This window comes from Carassius auratus, chromosome 14, assembly GCF_003368295.1.
Source record: "Carassius auratus strain Wakin chromosome 14, ASM336829v1, whole genome shotgun sequence".
Taxonomy (NCBI): Eukaryota; Metazoa; Chordata; class Actinopteri; order Cypriniformes; family Cyprinidae; genus Carassius; species Carassius auratus.
Genome location: NC_039256.1, coordinates 18737723 through 18751679, shown reverse-complemented (window position 1 = coordinate 18751679; position 13957 = coordinate 18737723). Strand labels below are relative to the sequence as shown.

The window sequence follows — 13957 nt, the reverse complement described above, 5'->3', positions numbered from 1 at the left end:
TTCAACTTATATACAAAATAACAGACACACAGGTAACTTTATAATTATGTATGTTATATTTGTTGTATGATTACAACGCAGTTTCCTGTTTCCAGGCGCTCTATGAGTGCAACACTGATATCATTCCTACAGGAATTTGGAACCAACTAGGAACGATATTACTCGAAAGCGAAGTTGTCTCGTTCATGTTAATTATTCCTGTAAGATTCAATATGGGGCTTTGATATGCTCCCATATTAGTTTGTTTAGATAATTAATATATTTTGATTACTTTTCTAACGCCGCCTGTGGAAAATGGTTGTAATTCCGTGTTTAAAAGTGCCACAGCGTCACGCACAAATGTACAGGTAGGATACATTCAAATAGCTACTTTCTGAATCTCTGTTAGTTGGTCAGTTACTAAATAAAGTTTTTTTAACGTTAATGGATTATAATTATTAACATAAATGATCTATTTATGTTAATACTGAAATATTCCATAAAACGTGGGTAAAAATAGGTAAGTCGCTGTCATGTTAAAAACGGTTAAATTGATGGTTTAATACATGTTCTGTATTTAGAAACCTGGTGTATTACTATATATAATTGTTTTTCAGAAAATACCTACTGTCACAAGGTGTTCTGGACCGCAAGTACTGTGCACAAAAACACCCAGATGGCACTGTAACCCTTCCAGTCATAGCATCTGTCCTAGCACAGCTTGATCTAGAGGCACTGATTAAAGATGTTGCAGAGGACTGCTTTTGTGAAATTGTTGATATCCAGGTAAGCATTCACAATTAATTATATATACGTTTGCACCCAATGCACTGAACCATCTGAGCATCAGTATATCTGCTTATTATTTTAGGATCCCCCATTATCAAAGAAGGAAAAAGTTAAATCTTCTTACAAGAGACTTCTAGAGACTGCACAGTCTTTGCTGGCTTCTAAAGGAGAAAAATGGAGTGAAGATCTAGAGAGAGACATTCCTAGCCGATGGCAATGCCATGGAGATCTTGTCCTGTTTAGTGAAGGCTCCTTTTCTAATGCAATATGGAAAGAAATTGGTGGGTGATATTGAATCTCAGACCCTCTGTACATCCAGGCTTGCATATATTCCAGAGTAATAGCTCATAGTAATTAGCTTAAATGTCTTCAATATATTCTTGAATATATTTATTTGTTTTAGGATCTGAATTCTGGACTGCAGTTGCCCTGACGTTGGGAGGAAAACGTATAGCACAAATAAAAAAAATCTCCCTGGATGGTTATCGCACACCTATAGTGACTATGCTTTTAGGAGACAGCGGCTATGTAACACACATTGATAACCACATTAGGTAACCAATAAGATGCTATGTTATTTTAAAAAAAATAATAATCTTCACATATTAAATAAATATTCTAATGGATCTGTCTGACTAAAATTTAGGTATGAGTTTGATGTCACCAAGTGCATGTTCTCTTCTGGGAATATCACAGAGAAGCTCAGAATAGCCTCCTTTGACTGCAGTGGAGAGACTGTGGTTGACTTATATGCAGGTAAAAGCAAAGATGTGTGTACCATTGGAATGGGTTGGAATGGTTTTTAATCACCTAAGATGTATGATCAGATTTTGCCCCACTGTTCAGGGATTGGCTACTTCACTCTTCCATATCTTGTACATGCTAAGGCTGCTCATGTGCATGCATGTGAATGGAACCCAGATGCAGTAAAAGCTCTACAGAGAAACCTGCAGGTCAACGGCATGTCAGACCGCTGCACTGTCCATCCAGGAGACAACAGACAGGTCAGGATAACAGCTTGAACAATGATATACAAAAGTGCTGGTTGACATTTTCTTAAGTTCACTTACTAATATGAAAAAAATAAAATGTAGTGGATGAGAATCAGCTCATTGGGTAAGAGACAATATATAATAATGTTCTCATTATGTGAACATTTCCAAATCAGGGGTTCTGTAGGTCTTTGCTCTTGCACAAATTACAGCCTTAAAAAAATCATAAATTTAAGCCATAAATGAGAGCAAAAAATTTGTAAAGTCATGGCATTAAGTGTTGCATATACTGAAAAAATATATATCTTCCTCAGTATCTTTTACCAGTTAAAACAACTAAACATTCTTAAATCAAGAAACATTTACTTGATATGCAAAATTAAGTTATGAAATCTTGTTTTCTGTGTAACTGAACTAAATTAAGTGAGGTTATGCTTAAATCATCTGTCACTGGGGTCAAAGAATGTGTTTTCCCTATGAATACCAGTTGATTTTTCTGACCCCATTGGCAGATATTTGTTCTTGATATAATTATAAACACACTTATGTCATTTTGCTATCTGCACATCTGGTCAGTTGAATTAATAAATGTTTGGACATCGTTTTTAGCTTCCATTATATGATCTTGCTGATCGAGTGAATTTGGGCCTCATACCAAGTTCGGAGGAAGGATGGCCAGTGGCATGTCGTCTGCTGAAGAGAGACACTGGTGGAATGCTGCATATTCATCACAATGTCACAACACCTTTGCATCATGAACCACATGAACATTCATCTGCTATCGGTGTTGAAAAAGGCTCTTCTATAGAACAATCTTCCCTTGAGGATCCAGAGAGATATGCAAGCGTGGACTGCCTGGGCTTCAGAAACAGCCAGACGTGTCTGTACACTTTTGTCAGACATCACTGGAAGCAAATGGAAGACTAATATCAAGCACATAGAACATGTCAAGACATACGCACCACATATCAGTCATATAGTTCTGGACTTGGAGTGTAAACCTCTCTGATAAACACATTCAATCATGTAAAGTTGTTTTAATTTTAATCTCTATAATTAGCTATAATTAGAGTTTTACCTTTTTCTTTGTGTGTGTGTGTGTGTGTGTGTGTTTGAGATGTAAAATTATAGTGTTTTATAGTTCTGTTTTGTACTTTTTTTTTTTTTTTTTTTATCTGGCTGTGATGTGGATTATTGTTCACTTATGAACACTGAACACTTATGGGCGTTCACTGCATGGGCATCATGTTCAAAATGCAGTAAAGATTATTTCATTTTATGTCTTAACAGTTAAGGAGCAACATCAATTATTATGTGGCCATCAATATTTATTTCATTTACAGGTATATGGATTTTCCTTTTTTTTTTTTCAAAAGTATTTTATGATTATGAATTCTGAACTGATTTGATCAAAATACTGTTAAATGTGCACATTCGGTTCTAAAGAACATTGCTTTTCAATGTTGAAAGCAGTTGTACTTCTTAATTTTGTTGTGGAAACTGTGAAACAATTAATTTCAGGACAACAATAGTTCAAAAGAACAGCATTTATAGAGCCTGTGACATTAGACATTTATTTACTGTACCTTTTGATTAGTTCCGTGCATCCTTGCTGAATCAAATAAGTAATATATTTAAAAGAAGAAGAAAAATAAAAATTCTGAAAAATATAAAAAAAAACTGTAAAAAGATATATATTTTTCTATCCTATGGCCAGTATGACCACATTTATAATTACATCACTTCCACCCAGAACTAAATAACTACTATAAATTTTCCCTTCATTATTATTATTCTTTTTTAATCCAAAAGAGGTTTGCTTATATACAAAAGATTTCTTTGTCATTACTCCAACGCTTAAATTCAACATTTTTCACAACATAAACATTTATAAAAAAACGCCTTTTATTGTATTATTGATATTCAATTTGTAACTGTTCTCTAAGCTTCGCGTTAATTTAAATCTTAAAACGGGACTAAAAAGCAATAATATATGATTCTGTCCACTGTCCTCTTCCGAGGAGGAGGAAACGCTGACGTCTGCGCGTGTCGTTGACGCGCACCTGTTGCACGGTGATCCAGCGCTGACTGAAAACTTTGCGTTTGTTCCTCAACGACGATTATTTGGCAAAGCTGGAAGTCATTGAGCTCGCAGGGGGAAAACCGGTGTGGGGAAATACTGCGCTATTGGTAAGAAAACATTTAAAGCACATTTGAGGAGATTTTATTAAGATGTTAGGCATCTATTTTATGTACGACAAACTGTAATAACACTGTTTAGATCCTAACGTTAACTGTTACTTTAGAATAGAGACACGAAGGCGAGAAAGTGTCTCAGTTGTTGTGTAACTTTATACGCTCTTCTTTTAAGATCTTTTTAAGATCATTTGTATTCCATTTTCCTATAGATAAAAGATAATAGTTTGCGTTTTATTTTCCTGTAAGTTACTCTAACTGTATACTTTTCTGTTTAGTATTGGACTCTTTTATGTGTAATGTTGGATAATTTAGTTAAGTGAATTTGATGTCGTTGTCCATGTATTGGAGCAGGACGGATCCTTGAGGTCTTTATTCTCACTTTAATCCTTTCTATTTTTCCTAAAACATTCAAAGAATGAGGAACAGGTTTGTTAAGAAGGTCTTTTTTGTTTTGGATATTGACCAAACCAGCCTTAATTGAAGGTTACTTAATTTTCTCACACACTTTCCACCAGTTGAGCTCACAAGGCTTATGGGTGCTAGCTATCAAGTAATCATAAATGCCTCATTAAAAAAATAAATCTGTTTCTTGAAGACCTCCACCCAATGGTTGTGTGATCATAAAGGGCGGCAACTCATATGATATGCTGACTACATGTTGTTTTCCTCTTTTCCTGATGACATTCCAGAGCTCAGCCTCTTTTCCCAGGCTCTTAGTTATTTATTCTCTAACATCATAAATTGTATTGAGTTGTTGTCCATAATTTTAACAGTGACATATCAAAACAAGGTTCTCATGCTCTTTGGTCAGAATATTATTTTCGTTCTTTTCAGTAAGAACGTGATGAGAATCGGTCTCGTTTAAATTAGCCTACCTATATTTTTGCAAAATATATATATTTGATTTGATTGATTTATTAAAGGATTTACTATTGCCAATATGATTATACTTGATTTATGTAGTAGATGCTGGGATGTGAATATCTCCACTTCCCTGCTGCGATATTGGCATTGCGAGCCATTAGTAACCAACTAATTTGCATGTGGAGCTGCATGTCACAGGGTGTCCTTGTGTTTGTCTAATTACCCCCCTCCTGCAGGGAGGTGTTGAAGAGCCTCTGACATCCTGACATTGACAGACACTGCATGGAGGAACTGTGAAAGGTCACTGCCTTTCTTTGACAGTTCTGCCCTGTCTCCAGGTCTCTACCCTTTTTACAAACAGCGGGACTTCCTTTATTTGTGTAACAGTGTCATTATATGTTGAACTTGTCTCTGAAATGCAAATGACATATTCTTGGTTAGGTGCTTGTATATTCATTATTATATGTAAGCAACACTGGCATGTTACTCTGTAAGTGGTTGTACAGGTATGTGGTTCTACGAGTTTCCGTAATTCGCATGTGTGCTGACATTTAATATTTTGTTGACTTAATGCATCCAGAGCCATTTGTTGGTTTTTTATTCCTTAGAAGCAGGACTTGACTCCCGAGGATGGTGCAGAACATGGAGATCAACGTGTCCTTCCTGACTGAGTCTGAGCAAGAATTCATACTAGAAGTCCTTCGGCGAGATGAGGAGCTGAGGCGCTTGGAGGAGCTCCGTGTAAAGTGAGTGTCACGGTTGCGTCATTGAGAATAAGTCTTGTTCTAGAAATGCAGAATTCAATAAAATTGTTCATATGTCATTTATATTATTTTAAAATGGCAACAAATAATTTCTCTGGTTCTCTGGTCTGATGAAAATTCAGCTTCACTGGGAATAAATTACATTTTAAAGCATATTAAAATAGAAAACAGTTATTTTAAATCATAATAATATTTCACAATATTGCTGTTTAACTGTATTTATTATTATTATTATTGTTATTAAATAAATGCAGCCTTGGTTAGAGACTTCTTTAAAAAAATAAATAAAAAAAAACATAAACATAAACATAAAAGCTTGCTGACACCATACTTTTTTAATTTGTCGGATGTAGTTTATTCAATGTTAATGTTTGTTTAATGTCTGTTTCCACAAAATGAAGTCATACAAATCAGGGCTTAAAGCCTGTTCACACCACAAACTATAATCTATGAAGATCGCTATAAGGATCACTATATTAGCATTCACACCAACAGACGATAACATTGTTTCTTATAAGCACGCACTGAGGGTTTTGTTATCTGCTTCAGTTTTGAGCGCTTGAGCTCTTTGAAGTCTGATTTCTTCTGATTGGCCGTCAATGTTTTTAATGTTCATCAGCTGGAAAAGAAGACTGATTATAACAGTGGTTCTTCTGTTTGATTATCGTTATAGCAATGCTGTAGACTCCCCTATTCTCACAAAATTTGAGTGATTATTAAAACTTTACAGTTATTGTTCCTTTGTGTGAAAAAGGATCAGGCAAGAAGTTCAGGGGAATAAATGCTCATTTTTGTATTCTTAGGAAGCTAAAAGCTGAGTTGCTGGAAATCAGAAGAAAGGGTGCGAAACGTGGCAGTGGGAAATACAGCGAGCGCAGCTGTGGCCGCTGTCAAGAGCCTATGGGCCTTCTGACCCGCAACGGTAGCCAGTGCAGAGAATGCAAACACTATGTTTGCAAAAAATGTCAATCTGCTCGACCCAACGGATCTTGGATGTGCACAGTGTGTGCCAAAGAGATGTGAGTGTGTACCCCATGCTTCCCAGTATCCCTCTATTTGGCCTCAGTCCAAGTAGGGGCCCTATCATTAAAAGGCACATTAGACTGGAAAATGAAGCTCTTGCCTAATGGAAAAGGTTAATGTTCAACAGAAAACCCAACTTAAGGTTTTTTTCTTTTTTTCTTTCAGAGATCTGAAGATGAGCACTGGAGACTGGTTCTTGGACGAGAGGGTTAACCGCTATTCTACAGCTCCTGGACACGACTTAGTCCGAGTTTCCCTCAGGAAAAGGCCTCTGTGTGAGTGCAGGAAGCAGATGCTAGACAGTCTGATAGAGACTTGAACTTTGTTTTCATAAAGGGTGGAAAGTAGATTTAGTTTGTGTGTGTTCACCAAGAGGAAAGAACTTAAGAATAGTGCTTCTGTTTACTCCATAGCAAAATGACTGGCAGTATTTTAAGATTAATCATTATACAAAATTCACTTCCCCATTTTACAAATCACATCTCTCTCTTCTAGATAAAAAGCATGAGACAGCGGGGGAAATGCTGTTAAACAGAGCCGAGTTGAATTCCAGCCAAACTGTACCTGTACCTGTGCCCAAGCCAAGACTGAAGGACATTGCACTAGCAAATAAGAGGTGTTTCATCATCAGCAATTATGATGTGTAGTCTAATGTTTCTACTGAGCAAATAATGTAATGTTCTTTATCATTTAAATATTTACTATTCAATTTTAAAGGATCACTCCACCCCAAAATTATAATTTTGTCATTAATCACTTACCCCCATGTCGTTTCAAACCCGTAAAAGCTTTTTTTCGTCTTAGGAGCACAATTTAAGATATTTTGGATGAAAACTGGGAGGCTTGTGACTGTCCCATAGATTGCCTAGTAAATAACACTGTCAAGGTCCAGAAAAGTATGAAAGACATTGTCAGAATAGTCCATCTGCCATTAGTTGTTCAACTGAAATGTTATGAAACAACGAGAATACTTTTTGTAAGCGAAGAAAAAAAAAAGACTTTATTCAACAATTCCTTTGTCAACAGTCTCCTCTGTGTCTCTCCACGTCACTGTATGGTGCTTATGCGCTTCTGTATCAGCTGCTCCACAAGGATGCACTGTTTCTGCAGTTATTTATGCATTGATTTGATAGAAAACAGTGCATCCTTGTGCCGTGGCTTGGCAGTGTAATTTACTTGGCAGTCTATGGGACAGTCTCAAGCCTCCCAGTTTTCATCCAAAATATCTTAAATTGTGTTCCGAAGACGAACAAAGCTTCTACAGTTTTGGAACGACATGGAGGTGAGTGATTAATGACAAAATTTTCATTATGGGGTGGAGTATCCCTTTAAATATTTATGTTTTTCCAATCATCTCTTTAGTAAGTGTTATAGCACTCTATTAAATATCACACAGCCAAGTTCTTTAGAGAGTGTTCACCCAAAAGTACAAAATCTGTCAAAATGTATTAATCCTTTTATCACTTTGTGTATGCTGTTTGTTTTCTTTTCTGCAAATCACACATACACACACAAATTTTCTTTACTGTTGTTGTAAAGAAAAGATCTATGTGAATTATCTAAAAAGATATATCTTTTTGAGATAATTCACATAGATCTTTTCTTTACAACAACAGTCTCTACAAGCTGTCAAGCGTCAGTAGGTGCAGTTTTGACGTAATGACATTTGGTTACAAGACATGCAAAAGCAAAAACATTTGATGATAATGTCCAGTCTGTCTTGAGATCTTATTATTGTTGTGTTCCACAGAAAAAAAGCTTGTATGATTGTAATGACAGGGCTCTAGACTAACTTGTTGCACTGGTGCACCTAACTTTTTTTTTTTTGGTGCACCAGCACAAAAGTTAGGTGCACCCAGATTTTTGACTGCATCGCATTTAACACCGCAGTTTTACAAGGTCACTTGTGGTCGCTGTCCATATAGGCAATATTGACTTTTAGCCTAAATGATTAACTAATTAATCTGGTCAACATAAAGTTCTTTATTTGAAGCACAATTCTACAAGAAATGTAACTTACTGAAAAAGTGTTGGTGCTTCACTGAGCTGAAATTTAAACTCAAGATAAATGTTTTAAGGGCTTCAAACTGAACATCTCATGGCTCAATGTCTTATGGACTATCCTCCATTGCATTCACATGCCCCTTGAATGGCCAACTCCTGTAGTTTGGCCTTCTTGATCTTTGGCCTTGGCTAAACCAGCTGGCCACATTAATTAATGAATGTCTAAAATATAAAAGAAGTCTAAAACAGGTGGGAGGCCCGCATCTGAACCATGACGTAAAAATTGGCCTGAAGCCCGACTCGAGGGTGTAAAAAAGTCTCTAGAGCACTCTAGAGCCCTGAATGATGTTAGGATGAGACGTAAAGTATATTTTTATCCTGTGTAGTCTGTACTATTTCTATACTACTTGTATGTGTCCAGCTATCCAGTAGCTGTATGGTTGAGGTGTTGTAATATTTAACAGGACGACAGCTCTTTGTCCAGAACTCTATACTTCATCCTGTCTCATTCTTTCAGCTCACCTCTTGAGGCTTATGAGGAACATGATGTGCGAGAGCAACAACGTAGTGACACAGAATCAACAGAAAAAGCCAGTCTTGGCAGCAGCCGCGCTGAGACTGAATCGTCCCATAGTACCCCCATAACGCAAAGGTAAGATCTGATTCTGAGATGCAGAAATCCATGGCTAATGTTGTAGTAGTGTGATGCAAACCTCTGATTTGCACCTAGAAAAGAGGAACCGACAGACAAGACTAGTTCAGCAGACCCTGCAGTGTCCATCCTGATGCTCCCCGCTAACAGTGACAGCCCATCTACCACTGAGACAGTAAGTGTTTATTCATAGCTCACCCTGTTAAGCCATGTATTTTCTCTGTCCTAGTTCTGTTTATGTGTCACCTATTGAATTTCCGTCACCCCTCCAAATTAAGGCCTCATTAATTCATCACATGAATGCCTGCTCTGACTCCTTGCGTGACGTGGATAGGCTTTTCAAGAAAAGTGTCAGAAGAGTGCACAAACTATCAGGTATGAGTATACACTACTTTTTCAGGAGTCTGGGAAGTTTTTTAAAGAATTTAATAGTTTTTTTAAGCAAAGAAGCATTAAGTTGATCTAAATTGACAGGGAAGCAGTTTAAAAACAAAAATTTATATTTGCAAAAATGCATTTTTTTCTATTTATTGAATAATTCTGTAAAAATGTAGCATAGCGTTCAACAAAAATATTGAGCAGCATAACTGTTTTCAAAATCTTTTCCGACCACTAAATCAGAATATTAGAATGATTTCTGAAGGGTCATGTGACACTGAAGCTTGGAGCAATGATGCTGAAAATTCAGCTTTGCCATCACAGGAATAAATATAATTTTAAAATGCATTCAAATAGAAAATTGTTATACTGATTTATAATAAAACTTCACAATATTTCTGTTTTTACTGTCTTTTTTTATTTCAAATTGTGCAGCCTTGGTGAGCATAAGAAACACTAAAATCTCACAAAGTTACAAAGTTTTGCTCTGGGTTTTAAGTATGCAAACGCTGTTTTTCATTATAGATATTAAACCAACCTCCACACTTGATTTGCGTGAAGATGTGACAGAAAGTGCTACACCCTCTATGAGAGACAGATGCCGGTCAGTTCCTGGCCTTAATGCTGTGAGTTAATTTCTAACAAATACAAACTATTTTAAACAAGTTTGCAATTCATTATTTCCATCTGCAGTCTAAAGTGACCTGAATGTCTGAGTTGTTTCATTAGGATGAAGAGGAGAAGGAGGAAGATATCGATAACTTGGTGAATATACACAAGCAGAAATTCGGTAATAGCTCAGGAAGTTTGGGAGGCTCGAGGGTAACCCACTTTAATATTATTAATTAAAATAATATTAAGTAATTATTAAAATGAAGTAATGTTGACATTAATTTTTAAATTGATTATTACTAATAATACAATGGTATTTATATATTTATTTTTGGTTTAAATTAATTTATTCACAAACTAAATAAAATCAAATATTAGACACTTGAATATGCTGCCCAGCTGTGTTTTTTTTTCACAGGCCATTCTTGGTAGTACGATGAGTGTGTACAGTGAAGCAGGAGACTATGAGTGTGTGGAAGTGAGTGGAGATATTTTCTTCTCTCTCAGCTATGACGAGCCCAGCCAGTGCCTGTCTATTGTGGTCGATGAGTGTAAAGGCCTGGCTTATGCTGATGCAGCAAGAAAGAAGTGCAACCCGTAAGTAGGCCTCCACATTTTCCTGAGAGGGTCTCAGTTCTTTACTGTCTTCCAAGAATAATAATTTTCCACCCGTGAATCATACCACTGGGTTTCCCCGTTACAGAGAGAAAATCACTGCTAAACTCCCCCGTTTGGTTTATTTCTTTCTACAGATATGTCAAGGCTTACCTCCTGCCAGACAAAAGCAAGAAGAAAACCTCAATCAAAAATAACAGCATTAACCCCAGTTTTAAGGAAACACTGAAGGTATAGTTTAAATTCCTTAATAAATAGATTCCTAGAAAAATCTAACTCCCCAAAATAACTAATTTCTCATGGTTTGGAACAACAAATACTATCAGGAACTGATACCAGTGGGTAATAATAGAAACACTATATGCTGCGCTTTAATGGAAGGTAATTAAAACACTACACACTAACATCAGGTTTCGAATGGGCTTGGTATTGACAGAGAAGATAAGTACACTGTTATCACCGAGTCACAGTCAGACAAATATTAGTTCAAATACTTGCCCCATTTTAATCTAGAGCAAACAACGCGCAGTTCACACAAACAGACTAAACAAACTGGCCAAAGCTCCTACATGGTAACCTCTCACTTTAATTTATTTTATAGTGACAACCTGTCTTGTGCTTGTTTGTTTTAGTATTCCATCAGCCGCACCCAGCTCATGACTCGAACGCTGCAACTCTCAGTTTGGCACTACGACCGTTTTGGCCACAATGCTTTCCTGGGTGAGGTGGAGGTACCAATGGATAGCCATGATATTGACTCTGCACATCAAAAGTGTATGGCTCTTAGAGGAAAGGTATATGTTTGTTTGGATGCTACAGCAATAGGTCACTGTACTCAAGTTGTTGTTTTGTTTAGCGTTATGGTTAACTGCTTCAAGGAAAGTCTGTTCACTCAGCGTCGGGTCATATTTTCAATGCCTCCAGGCAGCTCATGCAAGGCCAAGTCCTATCTAAATGAATGGGGGAATCAAATCGGCAACAAAATCTGATATGAACTGCCCCATGAATGTAGTTTCTTATGTTCAAATAGTGTTTAAAAAGCTTATTTATTTTAGGCTAGGCCAGCCAATGTGCATGCAAAATTAGGATTTTAAAAAATAATAAGATCGGGTGTCTATGGATTGACGCAATGAGGTGGGACTATTCTGCCATATTGTGGGTTGCAGTTTCTACCATTCACATGTATAGGAGGGAACCATCTTCGTATCTCTACATTTCTTCCTGTTTGTGTTTATAGGCATCTGCTCAGCCAGCATCTCCATTTGATCAGTACAAAGGAGAGCTGGTGATTTCTCTGAAGTATGTCACCGCGAATAAGACACAGTCAGAAGACTCTAATGGAAAAGGTGAAGGGAAAACCATTAACATATCTGTAAAATGTCTTTAGCTTGTGTTACCTAGTAAATTATGCCTCCTATTCTCTACTGAAGGAAAAAAGACCAAACCCACAGATGGTGCTGAGCTGCACGTGTTGATCAAAGAGGCCAAAAATCTGACAGCCATGAAAGCTGGGGGCACATGTGATTCCTTTGTGAAAGGGTTTGCAAACATCTGTTTTATTTCAAAAGGCCCTTGTTTGTTTATATCTACTAATAGCACTGTCTTTCAGGTATCTGCTGCCATCAAAGAACAAGTCTTCCTCAAAGAAGAAGACTCCGGTAGCGAAGAAGACGAAGAACCCCAACTACAACCACACATTTGTGTACACCGACCTGAGTCTGGAGCAGCTGAAGGATTTATGTCTGGAGCTCACCGTCTGGGACAGAGAGACCCTGCATAGCAACGACTTCCTGGGAGGAGTTCGCCTCAGCTTGGGAGGAGGTAATGCGACACTACACATTTCTTTGAGCTGAAATCAGTTCAGAAGCCTTTAACGTTGATTTAATTACTGGATTCACCAACTGCAGATACCAAATTCCGAAGAAGTGTCACTGTGACACCATTCAAGTGTTGTTGTTTTTTCTAGTCAAACTTTGATGTGATTCATGTTAATTAAACTTGAGCTAATAATGCATACCATACTAAAGTCTCAGCAAGATCTCTTTAATGCATGTTCAAAAACAAAGTAAAAACAGTAATTTGAAATAATGCAATTTCAAATAAAAGTTTTTCTATTTTAATATATTTTAACATTTTTAAATAATTTCTGATGGCAAAGCTGAATTTTTAGTAGCCAGCCAGTATTCAGTGTCTCATGATCCTTCAGAAATCATTCACATATGCTAATGTGGTGCTCAAGAAACATGTATCATCATTATCATTATTAATGTTGAAAACAATTGTGCTGCTTAGTATTTCTGTGAAAACCATGATACATTTAAAATAAAAAGAAAGATCCAAAGAACATCATTTGAAGTATAAATAATTTGGAACATAAATGTCTAAAATGTTTTCACAGTGAATATCAAGGAGGGAAAGGAAGAGTGGGTGGCGGACTCCACAGGGGAGGAGATCTTGCTGTGGAAGAAGATGATGCAGTACCCTGACTCTTGGGCAGAGGGCACTCTTCCACTGCGCTCGTCCATGGGAAAGGGCAAGTGAGGACATTTCGCAATAAAATACCCCCACTAAAGCCACTATCAGGACAGGGGGTTACACATTCCACAACATTTAGTTTGTTTTGTGTGTTGCTGTTACAGCTGTGCAATATGAGAACATTAATGCATCACAGTAATATTTTAAAGACTTTTTAGGTTAATGCATAGGACCGTGCATAAAATGCTTTTATATTTTTTAACATTTAAGGCAATCCACAAATAATGATACGGAAATGTGCTGTGTATACGTTAATTATATTTATTTCCTATAAATGTTACAGCTGAATGGATGTATTGAAATACAACATCATTTTTGAAACGCTGTTTTTAAAAATGGACAGTAAAAATTTTAGTTTGAATAACACTTTCAATGTGCACTTTATAAATGGCCCACAAATATTTCCATGTTTAAACACAATTTATTTTAACATCGTAATGCTGATTAACTCCATTGTGAGCCACTTTTTTTTTTTTAAGAGCTACATGAAAATACCAGCATGTAATAAATATTAAATATTTTTAAGAATCCACGTTGTGTGCTGTACACTC

General features: G+C 36.6%; 2 protein-coding genes across 2 annotated transcripts; both read left to right on the top strand.

The window, feature by feature from the left end:
- The first annotated feature begins 120 nt into the window (after window positions 1-120).
- trmt12 (tRNA methyltransferase 12 homolog) lies at window positions 121-3638 on the top strand. The gene is given in 8 exon segments (XM_026280417.1): window positions 121-347; window positions 597-765; window positions 851-1049; window positions 1172-1322; window positions 1415-1524; window positions 1615-1772; window positions 2370-2596; window positions 2598-3638. Coding segments are annotated over 8 exon segments (1239 nt in total). The 5' UTR covers window positions 121-294; the 3' UTR covers window positions 2770-3638.
- Window positions 3639-3778: 140 nt separating this feature from the next.
- sytl4 (synaptotagmin-like 4) lies at window positions 3779-13772 on the top strand. The gene is made up of 17 exons (XM_026280414.1): window positions 3779-3950; window positions 5432-5569; window positions 6391-6606; window positions 6776-6885; window positions 7106-7226; window positions 9132-9266; window positions 9345-9441; window positions 9545-9641; window positions 10170-10270; window positions 10374-10466; window positions 10675-10853; window positions 11009-11102; window positions 11504-11665; window positions 12109-12217; window positions 12302-12410; window positions 12481-12692; window positions 13270-13772. The coding sequence occupies exons 2-17, from the start codon at window positions 5454-5456 to the stop codon at window positions 13410-13412; spliced, it is 2094 nt and encodes a 697-aa protein (XP_026136199.1). The 5' UTR covers window positions 3779-3950; window positions 5432-5453; the 3' UTR covers window positions 13413-13772.
- Window positions 13773-13957: the final 185 nt, after the last annotated feature.

Excerpts from the sequence above, each read along its gene's own strand:
- sytl4 (XM_026280414.1), top strand. The coding sequence starts at position 5,454 with ATGGTGCAGAACATGGAGATCAACGTGTCCTTCCTGACTGAGTCTGAG. Across the intron at positions 10,271-10,373 it reads CAGTTCCTGGCCTTAATGCT|GATGAAGAGGAGAAGGAGGA; the intron begins GTGAGTTAATTT and ends TTGTTTCATTAG. Across the intron at positions 10,467-10,674 it reads GAAGTTTGGGAGGCTCGAGG|GCCATTCTTGGTAGTACGAT; the intron begins GTAACCCACTTT and ends TTTTTTTCACAG.